The sequence below is a fragment of the Azolla caroliniana genome, unplaced genomic scaffold (genome assembly GCF_043228905.1).
Source record: "Azolla caroliniana isolate FFs.n. ecotype wild unplaced genomic scaffold, voAzoCaro1.0.p SCAF_10, whole genome shotgun sequence".
NCBI classification, from domain to species: domain Eukaryota; kingdom Viridiplantae; phylum Streptophyta; class Polypodiopsida; order Salviniales; family Salviniaceae; genus Azolla; species Azolla caroliniana.
In genome coordinates this window covers 21,257,125-21,276,589 of record NW_028230445.1, presented here as the reverse complement: position 1 = coordinate 21,276,589, position 19,465 = coordinate 21,257,125, and the positions used below count along the sequence as shown (strand labels likewise).

The 19,465-nt window shown below is 39.9% G+C and overlaps 1 protein-coding gene across 1 annotated transcript; it reads right to left on the bottom strand.

The window, feature by feature from the left end:
* Positions 1 to 12,729: 12,729 nt before the first annotated feature.
* LOC147859551 (alpha-aminoadipic semialdehyde synthase-like) lies at positions 12,730 to 18,402 on the bottom strand. The gene is made up of 11 exons (XM_087325920.1): positions 18,103 to 18,402; positions 17,754 to 17,840; positions 17,507 to 17,636; positions 17,042 to 17,215; positions 16,863 to 16,957; positions 16,648 to 16,770; positions 15,956 to 16,031; positions 15,600 to 15,774; positions 15,423 to 15,519; positions 15,051 to 15,245; positions 12,730 to 13,540 (listed from the first exon to the last, which is right to left on the bottom strand). The coding sequence occupies exons 1-11, from the start codon at positions 18,358 to 18,360 to the stop codon at positions 13,499 to 13,501; spliced, it is 1,452 nt and encodes a 483-aa protein (XP_087182046.1). The 5' UTR covers positions 18,361 to 18,402; the 3' UTR covers positions 12,730 to 13,498.
* Between the last annotated feature and the right edge of the window lie 1,063 nt (positions 18,403 to 19,465).

Sequence of the window (19,465 nt, the reverse complement as noted above, 5' to 3'; positions counted from 1 at the left end):
CCAAAAAGTGTGACTTTGCACAAACATTGTTTTTCTTACTTTATAATTTATGTTCAAGGCGGCATATGTACAAAAATTTGGGATAAACAACATAGAGATAAAAACAAAAAACAGATGACCAATCAATCATACTCAGACGTGACAAAGATTGTGTGTGACTTCCAACTTCCTAGATAAGAGGCCATTTGCCCCCTTAAGCCTATGGATTACATCATGTCCTTATGAAAGATCTAGAGTCTCGAGTCTCAAGAAAACAACTTTTGCTTGGTATAAAACTTGAACGACGTGTATAGATAAAAAAAACACGTGGGTTGGTTTTTAAACAAAAACTATATTTTACATTTTTTATTTGAAGAAAGAAGTTTATTTTATAAATTCTGGCATTTCTATCACTAGATTAGTTTATCAAATTCATCTTGCATTTTCATTTGTATCAATGCAGGAAGCTAATTGCAAACATTATGGAGTCGTTGCTTGTGACCATCATATACATAGATTAGAAAAATGTGTTTTCTTTCTCAAAAACTATATAAACAATATAGAGGAGTTGCATTTGATCGCTAAATGTTATATAAAGTTTTATGAGACCCACCTAATATTGTGGGAAATTTCTTGGTACCTAACACTTTGGGAACATGTATAAAACATAAATGTTGATATGTTTGATTATTCTCATATATAGTCATAATCTACTCAGACCATAACACCTTTGATAATGGAATTATGCACCACAATGTGCAAGCACTTATATTAAGCAAACTAATTAATTAACATACAAACTTTCTAATGTTAGAAAACATTTGCTCATGTTAGTCCAATTATGCTAGAATTAAATGCCATGTGGTTGGTATTGTTTATCGTGAAGAGAGAAAAGGGGTTGTGTTTTCATTAACCTTGATAGGTTGCCATTAAAATAAATCCTTAATATGTATGCAAAATGTGGTGTAGTAATGAATGTTTGTGGCAGCCTAAGAGCAGTTGGAAAAAGGTCAAAATCCATGATGAAGTTGTTAAGAATATTTGGAAGTCTCCATGTATCATATAATCACTTTAGACATAATATAAACCATTGGTGGAAAATAATAATAATAATAAATAAATCCCTAATAAGAAAATACAAAATTATCATAAAAGACCAAGTGCATTTTCTTGAGTTTATTTGATTAATCAATGAACTCTCAAGAATAAGCTAGTTGTCTTACCATTGACCACTGTAGAAGGTTTTCAAAAAGGTGGGCTTTCAAAACAAGTGGGTGTATCAAGAATATTGATGACCTTGGACAACTATTTGGAAGAACAGAGACAACTTACGGTTAGTGAAACCTAACAATAGTGTGTCGTATCACTTTGCATAAATGTTCATAATAACAACAGTGCAATAGAAACTAGATCTAAATCATGTATGGTTAGTTGATATAATAGTGAAATTGGTCTCAAGCATATGTTTGGTTCTTCAATGTGGCAGTAAAGTTGATTCTAAATCACATACAATTAATCAGTTTGGGCAGATGTATAATTAGTTGATTATGTTAGTGAAATTGGTTCCAAACTTTCTTTTGGTAGGTCCGTATGACAATGCAATGGGTGGTGGTAGTGTAATAACTAACTACCATGTCATATATATAATATCGCAACGATGTTGCAATAAAAAACAAATATTATCACTCATTGGTAAGAAAACTTTAACTTTGAAAAAGAGAAAGAGAATATATATAAATTATTATTATAAATAATTATAGAAAGTATTGGACATTGTATATAACTTATCCCTATTGACATAGCTTTTTCAATTTCTACTTTTCCTGCACAAGGAGGATGTTAGAGGGAGTGCATTTATTCTTTGGTATAAACAAGTTGCATGACATCGAGTAATGATATGCTCAGGCATTTATAATTATCCCAACAACGTTGGAACTTCAAAAACAGGGCCCCTTTAAAATGTGTGAATATCGATGTTTGAAAGCTTCATTTGTCATGCAATCCTAACTAGGGCTCTCACTACTAGGAAGATGCCGAAATTGTGTCCAGCTTTGTAATCTGCATCCCATTCATGACGGAGGAGGTACTCTCTCTCTCTCTCTCTCTCATTGATTAAAGGAGGTTACTAGCCAAGCCATGAACCTCTCTTTTAATAAATATTTGAAAATTGATTGTGAGCAATTAAAATATGTCATTCTCAAGGCAGAGCATCAATATTTCAATGTGGGTGGACATCGAATGCTGAGTTTCCATATAGTGATTGGTTCAATGAAGAATGCAAGGCTCATATTGAAATGTTGAAGGTCGCAAAATATGAAAATGTCCACATTGTATCAATGTCAAAGAATGATGAGGAGAAAGAATAAGCAATATTATCAAATTCAGCAAAGGAAGAAAACACAAATGTTCAAACTCCAATGAAGAATGCTTAGTTTCCATACAATGTTTGGTTCGATGAAGAATGCAAGGCTCATATCAAAATGTTGAAGATCACAAAATATGAAAAATTTGTCCACATTTGATCAATGTCAAAGAATGACGAAGAGAAAGAATAAGCAAAATTATCAAATTCAACAAAGGAAGAAAACACAAATGTTCAAACTCCAATCAAAGTTAGCATGGAGACAACTCAAGGGAAAAAGGGATATATAATTGGCAATTTCATCAATGAGGCAACAATATGTACATAAGCTTTATATGCACAATGGAATAATGCTTATGGCATTAAATATAGAAACACCATATATTGCATGTATGTCTATTAAATATGTTAATCAAGGGGCAAAAAAAAAAGTGTAATGGCAAAGCAACTTTAATGACAAATGACCTCGTAAATGGACAAGAGCATTGGAGAATTACCAAGCCATTGAATCAACTTTTCTCAATGGGACCAACATGACTCATAGAATGCATTGTTGCACTTTCAAGGGTCATTGCCAAGTCCAATTGAAAATGGCAATCGAGTCCAATGACCCTTATTATCTCTTTCCAAACAAACACTCTGGATCTAAACTGGAAATGGAGAACATCAACTACCTTGCAAAAAATTCCACCACTAGGCATCAAACTTGCTTACATCCCACTACTTTTGTGCTTTAGATAACAATGATGAAACTGATGCTACGTAGTGATGATGCACCTCTCCCTCTTTATCTCTTTGGCAATTGCTTACTTTTATATTACCTTCATATCCTTCTCTTCTCATGAGGACGTGATGGTTCCCATGCCCTCGGTACATTCCATTCCTCGACGGCCCTTCTTTACAAGGATCGATACCTCATATAAGTTCATGTACTCACTTTCATTCATTCTTATCATTTCTTTTATTGTACTTCATTAGTTGGTTAAAATTACCTTACGATGCATTTGCCTTTGCTCCTAGCACATGTTCCTTCAATGTAGTATGCTCCCACGTGCATTGCGCCTCTTAATTCCAAATTTATGGAGTGACTAATGTTGGCTTGGTGTTCAACCATGTTATATTTCCTTTTAAAATCCTAGTCAAACTAGAACAACAATCATGCAATTGGCCAAACATATATAGGTAAATTAATTTGAGAATATCCATGTTTTCAATGGTTGTGTGTTGCCAATCACACAGAAGATGTAAGAGCATGTCATGAGCACCTATTACTAGGGAGAGTGTATCAAATGTTAATGGAAGTCATGCTCATAACTATGCTTCAAATTAGTCACCATTAGCTTTGTATGGTTATCATGGTGATTGGTTTTCCTTGTTGTAAAGCATGGTGTAAGCATTGACATCATTGGTACTAGAAAAGAGCAAAGCATCATGACATCATTTCCACTAGATTAGCTTCAACACTTACTAACCCTTTAATACAGTTTGAGAGATTGTCAATGAACAACTAAAAAAGGGCGGGCATTTTTTCCCAATCGAGTCCTTGGAAGTAGATGCATATTCGGAAGTACATGCACCTCAAGTTATATCCCTTTAAGTCAAGTTCTTCTTTCCCAACATTCATTCGTATTGTTTCCCAACCTAATTTTTAAACAGGAGCCTTAAAATGTATTTTAGGGTTAAACTTCAACCATTGTATCCATATTTCATTTCTAAGGAGCACATGAGGTGCTCACCCTTACCCAATTCGTATTGTGATTGTTTTGAGCAACCTATAGTCGACACAATTTGATTATTCTCTCTTATTGTTTTTTTTTCATAACAAAATATGCTTCATTAGTGAAATTCTGCATACATGACGACCTGAATAGGCTAACATCATGACAATGGATGCATCCATGACATCCTATGAAAACCACAAATACTACAGTCTAAGATTATTTCGACCTTGTCACCCAATATTTTTGCCAAAACTTCAAGGCACAAAACTATTACACTATTTGCATAACATGTAATCAATGCATTCACTGGTGCCCTACCTGTTACATCTTTAATAAAATAGTGTGTTACACCTTCCATTTCCAAAGTTTCCTCTTTTCTTTGCAACTTCTGCACCAGAATTCCAATGAATCCTCCAAATTTCTTGCATCTTACCAAACTTGGTTTGTAAACATGAACTCCACAATCGATGAACTTCTCCTTAAGTAATGTTGTTGCCATGCCAGCGCCCATATCACCAAGTAATGTTGATGCCATGCCAAAGCCCATAGCACCAATTCCATCGTATTCAACATGTTGTAGTGATATATCTTCTTTGACAATGATTCCTTGATCGTTGCTGCATCTAAGAGTTCATCATATCCATATGAAAATATGAACCAGATATTGTATGTGGTATGGCTCCTAACCTATCACTCACATCCTCCAACATATTAAAATCACCTGCAATCGCCCAATTGTCCATAGTAGGTACTTGTGAAAGTATGCATTTCCATAATATCGCTCGATCTCTTGCATGATTCGGTGCATAAATATTCATCAGACCCCACTTTTTCAATCCTATTTGAAAAATTATATATTGACCTCGACCACATGTCAAAACTGACGTGTAATACGTGGATTAATCTCCGGCCACAATCGAATCGTAGATCACTTGGTGACAATCAAAACACGGACGGAATGGGAATGGAGGTAAGTACACAAAATAGAAAGAGAATACAGTGGATATTAACGTGGAAAACCTTGGGAGGGAAAAACCTTGGGAGTCCACAGACTCCAAACTATCACTCTGTAAGAAGAATACAACAGGGAGCATAGAGGCAACGACCTCTTGCTCACAATCTTCGCCTAGCGGCGGTTACAACAAAGACATAATCTCTGTATATCGCGCTCTCTCTCTCTCTTACACACTGTACAGGAGTTATACCAATAACTCTATCATCATAACTATTAAGTTTGCCGTAGGTCATAGTTAGACTAATATGACTTTCGGGCTATTTACAAATATAGCCCCAGTGGGCTCTCTGGAACATATTTACACATATGTCCATTCCATCCGATGAGAGGTTCTCACGGGGCCTGCAACATCCGGTTCTCACCGGGTCCTCCATTGCCGGGTACTCGTCATCCGGTTCTCACCGGGTCTTCCGTTGCCGGGTACTCCACATCTAGATTCGGCCTCAGCCGAGTTGCTCATCAACACTGTTCTTCTCACTTCCCATCCGGAGGGACCTGTTTCCTAACAAACTCCCCTTCACTCCGGCATGGGATGTCTTACTAGTCCGATCCGCTTCCGACATGCATCCAGCTTGTCGGGTATCAGTACTTTGGTTAGCATATTTGACCCGTTCTCGGTCATGTGGATCTTCGTCAGCGCGAACTCTCGATCTTCTACTCACTCCCGGATCCAGTGATACCTACGCTGGATATGCTTCGTCCTGGAATGGTATGTTGCGTTCTTAGCAAGGTGGATGACACTTTGACTATCACAATAGAGCCGATATTCATCTTGTCGGATACCGAGCTCTCCGACGAAGTCCTTCATCCATAATATTTCCTTGCCGACTTCAACAGCCGCCATGTACTCCGCCTCCGTGGTTGACAACGCAATCGTCTTCTGCAACCTCGATTGCCACGAAACAGTTCCCCCTGCACATGTCATTACATACCCGGATGTAGACCGGCTGGTATCCACATCAATCGACATATCCGAATTGGTAAATCTGTCAAGTTGAGGTTTACCGGAGCCGAATCGGAGACACATATTCGAAGTGCCCTTCAGGTACCAGAGTATCCATTTGACCACGTTCCAGTGCTCCTTGCCAGGATTGCTCATAAACCGGCTCACCACTCCGACTGCGTATCCAATATCCGGTCAAGTACACACCATTGCGTACATTAAGCTCCCGACGGCAAAGGCATATGGAACCTTCATCATATCCGCCTTCTCTGCTTTCGTCTTCGGGCTTTGCTTACTAGATAATCTGCAGTTTGCCGGGAGTGTCGATCCGACCGGTTTCGCTTCTAACATGTTGAACCGCTGAAGCACCTTTGTCACGTATTTCTCCTGTGACAACCACAATTGCTTCTTTGACCAGTCCCGGATGATGGGCATCCCCAATATCTGTCTTGCCGGGCCCAAGTCTTTCATTGAGAAAGTTTGGTTGAGAGCCTTCTTCAACATCCGTATTTTGGCTTGTCCTGTCCGACGATCAACATGTTGTCCACGTACAGAAGGAGTATCAGGAAGTCGCCTCCTTCGAACTTCTTTACAAACATGCAATGATCAGTTTGCGTTTTGTGATACCCTTGGTCGGTCATGAAGGAGTCGAACTTCCGGTACCATTGTCGAGGAGCCTGCTTCAACCCGTAGAGGCTCCTTTTTAACCGACAAACCAGGTGCTCCTTCCCTTTCTTCACAAATCCCTCTGGTTGCTGCATGTAGATCTCCTCTTCGAGGTCGCCGTGGAGGAACGCCGTCTTCACGTCTAACTGCTCTACCTCGAGGTCCATGCTTGCCGCTATGCTTAGCACCATCAGGATGGAAGTCATCTTTACTACTAGGGCAAATATCTCATCAAAGTCCACACCCTTCTTCTGCTGGAACCCCTTCACCACGATCCTAGCTTTGTACCTTGGAGGGTTGCCGGCATCTCCCGGTTTCAACTTGTACACCCACTTGTTTCGGAGTGCCCTCTTTCCTTTCGGCAACTCCACCAATTCATATGTATGGTTCTCATGCAGGGAATCCATCTCATCTTGCATGGCACTTAACCATTTGTGGCTATGGGCGTTACTTTTAGCTTCCTTGAAGCTTTCTGGCTCCCCCTCATCGGTTAGCAACACGTGCTCTGGATCCGGAAATCTTCGGGGGCCCTTCTCTCTTTGAGAGGATATCTACGTCCTTGGGCTTCGGTAATTGGCTCCTCTATTTGCTCTTCATCCGAATCCGATTTGGGGTTTTGCTCTTCATTCGAATCTGATTCGGGGTCTTGTCCAGTTTCGGTTTCACCTATTCCTTCTTCTTTGGCCGATTTTGTCTCCTCGCCATCATCGGCCGATTCATCGAGTGCTAACCGACTTCTTGCCGGTTGGAACTGCATTTCATCAAATTGAAAATTTTCCTTACCGGTCGACTCGGAGTTCATTATCTTCTTCTCCGACTCCCAGTCGGCAAGCGTCTTGTCCTCCATGAAGATAATATCTTGACTCCGGAATACTTTCTGGTTGACCGGGTCTCACACTCGGTAGCCGAACTCATCATCGCCGTAACCGAGGAATATGCATGGCCGGGTCTTCGGATCTAGCTTTCCTCTCCGGTCCTTAGCTACATGCACGTACGCAAGACACCTGAATACCTTCAGATGCCGGTAGGACACTTCCTTACCGGTCCAGACTCTCTGTGGTGTGTCTCCATCCAAGGGTACTGAGGGTGATTTGTTTCACATACGTCGTTGTCGACAGTGCCTCAACCCAAAACGTCTTGGGTAGTTTAGCATGTGTTAGCATACTCCGGACCCTCTCCATTATGGTCCGGTTCATCCTCTCGGCTAGCCCGTTTAGTTCCGACGTCTTCGGCACGGTAAATTCGAGCCGGATTCCCTTCGAGTGATAGTACTCCTCGAACTGCCCCCGGTATTCTCCTCCGTTATCTGCTCGAACCGCCTTCAGCTTCCGTCCGGTTTCTCTTTCCACTCTCGCGTGGACCTCCTTGAAGACGGATAACACCTGATCCTTCGTCTTCAACGGTGTGGCCCACAACCTCCTTCGGCATGGAACTTCGTGTCCACTTGACACACATATGTATGCACCAACTCCAATGGTGCATTACGTCTCATCGGTGGCCTTGATCGGAAAGAGGTTCGGTTTTGCTTACCGGCTAGGCAGTCGGTGCACCACTCAAGATGCACGTTCTTCACCGGAATGAGGTTGTCATCGGCAAGCCTCTTCATCCCCTTCTCTCTCATGTGGCACAGTCTCTTGTGCCACAGCTCACCGGCAGTGTTGGAAGCCACGTTCACTTCTTCCGGGCATAATCGGGCATTCATCAGGTACATCATGTTGACCTTCCGGGCCCAAGCCACTATCAGGCTCCCTTTGCTGAATTTCATGACTCCGTTTCGGATGCTACCCGTGTAGCCTTCATCATCTAGCCGACCGACTGATATCAGGTTCAGTCGAACCTCCGGAACGTGTCAGACATCCTTCAACAACAGCTTGCATCCGGTTGGTGTTGTCAACCACACGTCTCCTATGCTGACAATTCGGCATGTACCTTTATTCCCCATCCGGACACAACCGTGATCACCGATTGTGTAGGATGAGAAGTATTTACGGTCCGGGGTAAGGTGGAACGACGCTCCGGAATCAACAACCCACGTTGTCTCGTCGCCGGTAAGGTTCAACTCACTCTCCTCGGTGATGAGCATCAACTCTTCTTCACTTGCCGCGATTGCCGTCGTTCCCTTCCGGTCTTTACCGTTCTGTTCCGGTGTCCGCTTCGAATCGGTACCATCGGTTTCCTTGTCTTTTCAGAAGTGCCGATAGTTCTTCTGGAAGTGTCCCGGCTTGCCGCAATAGAAGCAGGTAGACCTTCCCCTTGACTTTGATCGTGTCCCCGACTTTTCACAGTTCTAGGGACTACGGTTCCTTTGTCTTCCGCGTTCTGATTCGGTAATGAGCGCTTTGGAGTCGGAGTTCGTATCCTTGTCTTTCCAACACGCCTCCTCATCTAGCAAGCTCCACTTCACTCTTGCTAGGGATAACCGTTTCCCTTCCGGCCCGGCGTTGCCCAAAGTGACAACCAATGTCTCCCAGCTATCTGGGAGGGAACCGAGCAGGAGTAGTGCTAGTACCTCATCGGCGAGAGGTACTTCCAATGATGTTGCCTGGTGGATCAGCCCCTGGAAGGCATTCATGTGCTCCGCCATGCTAGAGCCGTCTTGGTACCGGAGTCTTACTAGCTTCTGAAATACTGAAACCTGATTAACATCATTTTTGTTCTGAAACATAATGTCGATCTTCTCCCAGAGCTCATGAGTCTTGCTCTCTTCATTGAAGTTGTTGTATAGACTCATGTCGATGAAGCACCATATGTATGCCGTTGTCTTCATGTGTATCACCTCCCATATCGTGGCATCGATTTTGTCCGGTCTCTTGTCCCCGAACTGAACCGGCAACCAAAGATCTTTAACCACGAGCATGTCCCTCATCTTCGACTTCCACATTGAGTAATTGGAGCCGGTGAGCTTGAACATGCCTCGCAACGAATCGTCCATTTTTTTTTCTGTGTCGTTTCGCTCTGATACCAATTTGACGTGTAATACGCGGATTAATCTCCGGCCACAACCGAAGCATAGATCACTTGGTGACAATCAAAACACGGACGAAATGGGAATGGAGGTAAGTACACAAAACAGAAAGAGAATACACTAGATATCAACGTGGAAAACCCTGGGAGGGAAAAACCCTGGGAGTCCACAGACTCCAAACTATCGCTTTGTAAGAAGAATACAACAGGGAGCATAGAGGCAACGACCTCTTGCTCACAATCTTCGCCTAGCGGCGGTTACAACAGCGACACAATCTCTGTATATCGCTCTCTCTCTCTCTCTCTTACGCACTGTACAGGAGTTATACCAATAACTCTATCATCATAACTATTAAGTTTGCCGTAGGTCATATTTATACTAATATGACTTTCGGGCTATTTACAAATATAGCCCCAATGGGCTCTCTAGAACATATTTACACATATGTCCCTTCCATCCGATGAGAGGTTCTCACGGGCCCTGCAATATCCGGTTCTCACCGGGTCCTCCATTGCCGGGTACTCATCATCCGGTTCTCACCGGGTCTTCCGTTGCCGGGTACTCCACATCCGGATTCGGCCTCAGCCGAGTTGCTCATCAACACTGTTCTTCTCACTTCCCATCCGGAGGGACTTGTTTCCTAACAAAAACTCCATAATGCAAGAAAGAGCCCAACCAAATATCATTTAATGCAATGCAAAGTCTCACTTTCAAACAATTATCACCAACTGCCGGCACCCAGAACTGTCTCCACTTGCCTGGCATCATATTTCCATATTTTTGAATCCTTTGCTCATTTAAATGATGCTCTTGAATAAGAAGAACATCAATCCTACCTACCAAAGACTTCCTAAATTGTCGACGGAAAATACTCCTTACTTTACAACAATTTTTGCCTCTTAAGCCCCGTACATTCCATGAAATAATATTTAACCTATCCATCAATCATAGTTTTTCCCCCTATTCTCCTTTCAACAAGTGCGACATCTCTACCCTTCCTTCCATCCCCCGAGGCTCGTAATTGTCTCTTATTAGTCCAAAGGTCTTTCCCAATCACCTTATGTGAACGCACTGGCATGTGCTTATTGTTAGGAAATAGGTCCCTCCGGATGGGAAATGAGAAGAACAGCACTGATGAGCAAACTTGGCCTCGGCCGAAACCGGATGACGAGTACCCGACTACGGAGAGCCGGATGGTGCAGACCCGGTGAGAACCGGATGACGAGTACCCGGCAAGTGCCGGATGATGCAGGCCCGGTGAGAACCGGATGAAGAGACATATTTGTAAATATGTTTCTGAGAGTCCATCGTGGCTATATTTGTAAATAGCTGAAAAGTCACATTAGTATAAATATGACTTAGGGCAAACTTATGATTATAGTCGTTGTCATTCTTGTTGGCGCAAGATTAGAGCGCGCAACTGTGTACAGAGAGAGTGAGAGAGAGGAAGAGGTCGTTGCCTCTGATTGTAACCGCTTGCCTCCTTAATTGCTAATAGTTGCTAACCGAATCCTTATATGCAAATTCCACATGATAACATCCTCTAAAACATAAATTGAATGTCGAGGATGTTAAGCCATTTCCTCCGAAAAAGTGGCATATAAGATATGTCGGAGTTCTGATCTATTCGGTCGCGAACCCTGGACTTGCACTACCAAGGAAACCATCTCCAACCACTATGTACTTCTCCTAGTACGATGTATTTATCCTCCTCAGACAACAACAACAGAAGGTCGACTGTCTCATCACTCAGATGAGGCGATTTTTTTTTTTTTTTGGGGGGGGGGGGTTGCACCGGACTCCCCTGCAAACTCGCGTGTACAGGCCAACCGCAGATGATTTATGTAGTAGCTGTTCTGTAGCCGACCTATTGTTCCTGTTGTTCGCTCCCTTCGTGCAGTTTGCTCCATCCGCGACTTGTTCGACAGTCGCCACTACGCTCTTCATTATCTATCTCCCTTCTAGCAATGGGTGCGGTTTGGTTTCTTGGCCTTGAAACCAAACCAAACCAAACCATTTATTTATATAAAAAACCAAACCAAACTGTTTAAATTTTATGAAGCCATTTAAACCAAACCGTTTATGAAAAATTTAGAACCAAACCAAATCGGTTTATCATAAATCAAAACCAAACCAAATTTATAAACCCATAAACCTTTAAACCTTCAAAACTTTTAAACCTTTAAACCTGTAAACCAAACCACATAAGTTGAAACTGCTAAACCGTGAAATTCAAAACCAAACCGAACCGAATTTGATAAGCTGCTAAACCGTTAAACCATGAAATTCAAAACCAAACCGAAACCAAACCGGATCATAATATTTGAAATCAAACCAAACGGTTAATTTATCTTTAAGCCAATAAATTGTTAAGCCATGGCTTAACGGTTCGGTTAGGTTTGAGCCGAAACCGTGCCCATTGCTACTCCCTTCCTTCATTTTCTTCTCTCTCTCTCTCTCTCTCTCTCTCTCTCTCTCTCTCTCTCTCTCTCTCTTCATTGGTCATGCTCTATTTCTAAGTAAAATTTTTAGTGCACTCTGCTTATTTTTTTACAATTCTTAAAATCCTATACAAGTATGTATTGAAGTGGTATGTTGGCAAGAAGTCACCTATGGTCATGTATCATATGATGTCTACATGTAGATATTCATTATACGAAGATCCATAAGAGGGGGAAATTTCAGACATAAACGAGGGGAAGGGGGGGGGGGGGGGGGGGGGAGATCAAGTATTGTGTTATATTACAAAAATTCAACATCATGATACCTCTTTATGCGTATTTGGATATGTTGAAATTACTCATCTTTACTTTCACAAAAGAGATACTCCTAATGGTATATAAACTTAAAGTGGTTATTGTGTGTACACTTTGTTCATTCTCACCAAGATTGAAGTATATTATGTGCAAACGTATACATTGAACTATAGAAATGGGTGATCTTTGATCCATTGATACATCCACAATAACTTTGTAAGCAACATAGCTATTGTCTCAATAGTTGGGCCTTAACTTCATGGTATATAATCAATATTTCAAACCTTAATTATAGTCAAGTTAATTATGTTAATACACAGTTGAGAAATAGAGTCAAATAAATTTATTTAAAACAATGCCTTGTATTGTTTCAATGACTTTATTTACAAGTATAAGCTATAACAATAGTAATGGATGAATGGATAATTACAATCAATTGATCTTTTGCTCTAGGTTTTGCTTTCAAGTCTTGATTATTGTTGTAGGAAACATAGTGTGATGAAGAAGATTAATAATTGTATTATTATGATGAATCAACATTGTAACCATGGATTATTACAATTTGTTGTCAAACGAATATGTAGAATTTATTCTATTATTCTCATGGATTTTAATATTGTGTTGGTTGGAGAAAGCACACTCATGCTTCTATTAGATTTTTATTTGTTGAAATACTCAACGTGTGTATGGACATAGTACAATGGAGGTGTGAGGAGGTTGCACGATGACGATGATTAGGAGACTTGGGAAATGACTAGGGGGGGATACCGTATTTATGTGATGAGGGATTGGTTGAGCAATGGCCAATCAATGGTTCCGGAATCCACGCTTAGCTGACAAAATCAAGTGAATCCAAAAATCTAATAAACTCTCACGTTAAAAACGAATTTTAAATCGTTATACATAAACTTCTTTAAGATGAAGAAAATGTATCTTTTTACATCTAAGCATATAGAGTTATTATTTGTTTGTAGAATTGTCTAGAAACTAACATTATTATGGCATCCAAATAAAGAATAAAGATAATTTAAAATGATAGAAAAGCTTTATTTCAAATCATACCTTATGTTTTGCTTAAGATTGTACTCTCCTCATTCCTCTTGTTGTGTGCATCTCGCTCCTCCTTCAAGATTCTTTTCAAAGAAGACAAGCATGGAATATAATTTTGATTTGTTGCTTGGAAAGAATTATTAGCTAAAAATTTATGGTAGTTCATTTATGTTTCTCTTGGCGACTCAAAATTTGCCATCTTTGAGTGCACTTCCATTTGAAGACATAACATATTGTAACATGACATTGAAAATTTATCTAGAGAGGGGAGAGGGAAAAGCATGTTACTCATAGGTCGATGAGCTTAATCAAGAGGATGTTGAAATGCAAATAAGCGTTTATGGGTTGTTTCTCTTCAAATTTCAAAATCGTAAGCAATTGATCATCAAAATCTCCAAGTAAAAGAAATTAAATAGCTTAAAAATTTTCCATCATCAAGTTATTCTTAGAATGATGTACCATGAAGGGTAGATTTACCATGCTAGAGTGTTTTAACAACATAAATCATTATAATACTTTATGAATCGTTACTATATCTGTGAAAATTTGTTTTGATAACTCGATTGATTATTGATAAATCTTCACAGTAATTTTGAACTTTGATTTAACAACTCACTCTATGATTTTTTACCATATTCCCAAGACCCTTGTAATAGTAATTATCCACATAAAATTAGGATGTTTGTTAGGGATAGTTGATCAATTTTACAAAGATTTGTCATTTGTTGTTATAAATAGCTTAGTTATAGATGTCAAAGATAATTTTTCTCTGTGGAATGAGGAAGCTCTAACAATGGGGATGAATTTAAAATGTTTCAAGCACCAATGATTAATAATGTTTTCCATATTTGCGACTTCTTAATGGAAGGGCTAGATTCCCCATAAAATGTAAATGTTTAGCATGTATCGTTAAAGACATTGCAGATTAATTTTCTGATGACTTCTCATTTGCGATGAAATGTTTGTTGTTATGCAAGGAAGGTGAAAATACTAAGAAGGAATCACGTAGGAATTCCTGAGTTTTCATCTTGAAACACAACTGTTCGAGAAATACTTGGCAAGGGAAGGATAAATATGCATATATGCTTCAAGAAACCAGGGGTGAAGTATAAGAGGAGCCAAAGAGTCATGGAGGCCGCACAATATACGGCCCAAGCGTGCATGTCTAAATTAATGTATATTTTCTGGCCCAAGATGGTAAGCATGACTGTTTTACACCCTCAACAAAAACTTCACCATTGCAAGTGACCTTCCAGTAATTGGATGTTGCATATTTCTGAGCATGCAATGTTAGAAGCCAGAAGAATGAGGTGCACTTTTTTCGCTGGGCATAACATGTACATAGTCTAAACCCCACTGAATGTAAGTGGAGTAAAATTATGAATTGGAGGAGAGAATCGAAGATCTTGAATTCTGAGAGCAATAAGTATAGATTTGGAAGGCATAGTAAGGTGGGAATATGGAAGTACCAAGAACTTTCTTGGATTCCTTAGATCTATTTGTCAACGTATCAAATGTTTGGATTTGATGATTATCGACCATCGGTTCCTTTCGTAGAATGTAATACAAAAAGCTATTACTGTGTCTACGTACCTCCTCTTCTGTTGAATTTGGTATTGCATCCTCTAGTGAGCGACGCATACCATGAATGTACTCATAAGGCGAAGTTAATTGTCCCTTGTGAGCAATGCATGCATGTTGCACTGGATGTAGTAACTGTGAGAGATCACCGGCATTGGCCATATTTGGTACGAACGGAAGAAGCACTTCACCAAAATGGTTGCTCGACTGTAAGAAAAAATTTATGTGAATTAATGAGATATTGATTGACTTAAGAAGATGTAAAAGACTTCCATAAATGCTTCAAGCCAGAATGAGATGCAAATAAACAGAGAGAAGTCTTGCAAGAATCAGATATTATTGTACAGATCGATGAGAGAAACTATTGTGCCAATACAAATTTACCTCTTTTGCCAGCTCTGTTGGGAGATTATCAGTTGCCAGAATGAGGATACCTTCCGCATTCATATCATCATTGTAGGAGTTTGATTTTGGATCATATCTGAAATCCAGAACCAGTTCAATCGAATATCTTGAAAGCTGAAATATTGTCCTCAACAAACATCATTAAAGAAATCGTACACATAAAAAGGCTTTTCATTTGAAGTCGTGCGTGTGACACACTCGATAGATCCTCCAATGTCACAAGTAATATCAGCAATTCCAATCAGACGTCGACTATGCGAACCCATGACAGTTTGTAACTGCCCATTCGAGAGAAGACGCGGATACTTGCTTTCCCAATACATACAATTCACTGAAATTAATGCCAGACAACAAATGTGATTGAAATCAAACCATTAATATGGGTTCAGAATCTAGTTCAAGATTTCAACGCAGTTTACCTATCTAAATGTATAATATGTAAGCATATACATATACATATACATACATGCATGGACGTGTATGTGCATGTGTGCAGTGAATATTAGACTTACCAATCACAGATGCGTACGGAGCAATTGTTTCATGAAATACTGGACAATATTCCTCAGGATGATCATAATAATGTTCCTGCCCAACCATAGAGAGGTCAATATATATATATATATATATATATATATATATATATATATATACATATACATATAGTAATGGAAACAAATAACTGCAAATTCAATCACAAAACCTGTATTTAAGTTTTCAAATGATGGAGAATTCAGAGCTAACATGTGCAGTATATTTAGAAAGATTTCTAAATTTCCAGAGATGAACAATCTCTTTTGTAGATTGGGAAGGGGGCGGGGACTAGTTTTCCCAATTGAGATTCATGTACATCTAATGTATTTCTCTATGATGAAGTTTTACAACCAGAGGTGGGGGTATGATTCGAGAGTACGACACGACCAGAGACATGACCAGAGGCAGAGAGGGGTCCTTAGTCTAGAAAAAGCTTTTCATCTGAATTCTCTCTGGAGAATATGAGTGTTATCTAAGCAAATTCCATCTCATATACGCATGACACACTGCATGTAGCTACATATCTGAAGAAACAATCAGAAATCTTCCCATACATGGGAAGCTCATCCTCACCTCATCAAATTTATTAAGAAAACAGCACGTTTTCTGCCATTCAATTTTTCTACCTTGTAAAATCTGTCACTTCTCCCCAATTTAGTTCTCTTCTTACCTTATTGAATTTCTTCGTCTGATCCATTGGTGCCACCATGTTCTCTGCGGTCACTACACAACCATACACTTCAAAAGTTCTCTGTTTGCCTTTTGATCCCGGGAATGAAGAAGCTGGTTGTTCCTAGAAATCACAGGAATTTCCAAAACATTACACTGAATGAAAGAGATGCATAATAATATCAAATTGATGTCTGGCTAGCCACGAAATCTTACTTTCATTTCTAGACTTGCTGCTAACTTCGGTAATTCTGAAGGCTCGATAAACTTATGTGGCAGCAGACGAAACATTTCTTGAGCTCCTTGTGATACTGAGAGCATCCACACAACAAGCACGATCATTTCTAGTACCATTTCTTTCTGAATGACAATAATTCAAAACAGTTGTTTCTTACCCTTTCCAGAGCTTGTGAAAATAAACACTAGAGGGCTGACTTGGGAAGGTAGGCCGTTAGTCCTTATTTCATCTCCAGCTTGAAGAACAGCCGCTTTCGCAGCACTTAGAGATGCATACATGAATGCCGATCCGATAGACAAGAATGGTGTCGAATATCCAAGGCTTAGATATCCTTCAAATTAAATGTTTGATACAAGTTATCATTGTCTTATTGATCAGCTAAGCAATACTGAATTTCTTTGGATATCACCGTAGAAAACTCACACAGATTGCAGCCTTTTCTTCCTCTACCTGATCTATGGCTAATTAGAGCTCTAAGGGATTTCAACGTACCAATGCAAATAAATAAAGGATAGATGAGGAAATATAAAATTAAGTGTTCTTTGACATAGGCTCTTATTGGGTTAACTATTGCTTAAACTCTCCATCCATGAATAGACACATCAAGATTCAAAAGAATTACTTGTTCCCAGCCCTCGAAGCAAATCAATCATCCCTGCCCTTCCTGCATATTCCCCAAATGCCACCAGCCTTTCTCCTTTATCTCCGACAATTCGTTCATAGTCGTATAAAGTAATGTTCTTGGATAGGATCTACATACATAAGAGACCAACAATTCTAGTGCATGACAACAGTTCTTAGATTGAGCCTGAATAAAGAGAACGTAAAATGTTTCTAGCACATGAATGGAGTGCATTGTGTCATCATACCTCATCCAAGAGTGGCATATTCTCTGGTTGAGCTTTATGAGTATGTGAGAAAAATGCATATGCTCGATCAGGCAGAAGACTCCCTACCTGCATAGCAGAAATTTCACCAACTTGAACGAAGTGAAAATCAAGATTGACAGGTAGCCGTATTAACAACAGTTTTTAATTGAGCATAATTAAGGGAAACCAAATAAAGATTGAACCAAGAGATTGCAGGCTACAAACATAACACCCATTTTGCAGACAGCCTTACGTGGCTCCAAATCATCTATCTCATTCCTTCATGTGGCTCATAAGCAAACCATTAGCACAGTGTTATGTGTATGCTCATCAGGAATATCCGACATACCTCAGGCTGCTTGACACCCAGAATGAGGCCACATTCGGAGAGATCCTCGGAGATCTCACAACCGACATTCTCATATTGGATATCCGGCAAGATCCTCTTCGTGGAGGGTTGGATTAAGATGCGTTTCACACCACCATGTCCTGATCTGCGGCCAGCGTGAAGAAGCCGAGCACAATGAGATGGGGTTAAGGGAGCTCTCCTCTCCCACACTTTACTTTTGCTCTCCCTCGGAATCCCGAGGATAGCATTTCCGAGCATGGGGGGGATCACACCATTACTCTCTTCCTGCAGAATATATAGCAAATCAACCAGACTGGAGTAAAGAAAATTTCAAGGAGGGAATGACCAATGTAACTTATCCATGCGAACCTCGTTTATTTCTAATCATGGAGTCCTAGATCTATGAGAAGAGGCCGTTCATATACGTACAAAAGAGATGCAAGAATTCGCAGAACTCAGTAAAGCAAACCACTTTTCGGTGGGTAAAAAAAGAATCTAATATTTCTTTCTTTCCCTAGTTGTGGTATGAGATATACAGACTAATATACCGGGGGCATAAGAAAAGGAGAAAGCAATGGTTTCTCTGTAACTCTTACCCTAATTGCAATATGCTCAAAAATCAGCATACAATTAATAGGCAATACAGTGCTAAGTGCAGAGAACAGAGGGCAAAGAAGAAGAAAGGAAAAGCTCTGACCATGTTTCGATCATGCTGAATAAGGCTTCCGCTCGGCATGGTGAAGATTAGGTGCTTAGATATATACATATATATTATGTGTGTCGATGAACGAACTGGAAAAAACAGACAGATTAAGAGGATTTATATAGATGTGCACTGTGCAGATAGAGAGATGGATGGATGGAATGAAAGGACAAACGTGTGGAATTATGGAATTGAGAGAGAGAGAGAGAGAGAGAGAGAGAGAGAGAGAGAGAGAGAATATTGTATTGAATGTCTTAATGTTCTAACGTCTGACTAAACAATCAACCTATATTTGAGGGAAATTATGGTGGTTATAAGATCTTACGTATTACCTTTGGCTTTTCGTTTGATATTTATTTATTGTATTCCTTTAATTTTATCATCACGTGCTTTGTCTTCCAACGTGGTGTGGATATCCAACTCAAGAGATAGATAGATTATATTATCGTCTTCGGAGGTCAAATATGACCAAAAATATTACATTTCACGTGTAATACATCTGAAAGTGAGTAGCTAAGTTCAGGAGCTTTACCAAATTATGAATACGTGTTGCAATCGAGAGTGCACACAATGGTTGTGAGAGAAATTTCTCCAAAGGATTGGGTTTGGTCGAACATGTGTGGAAAACATGGTTGAATATGATCCAAGGCAAAGCATTGT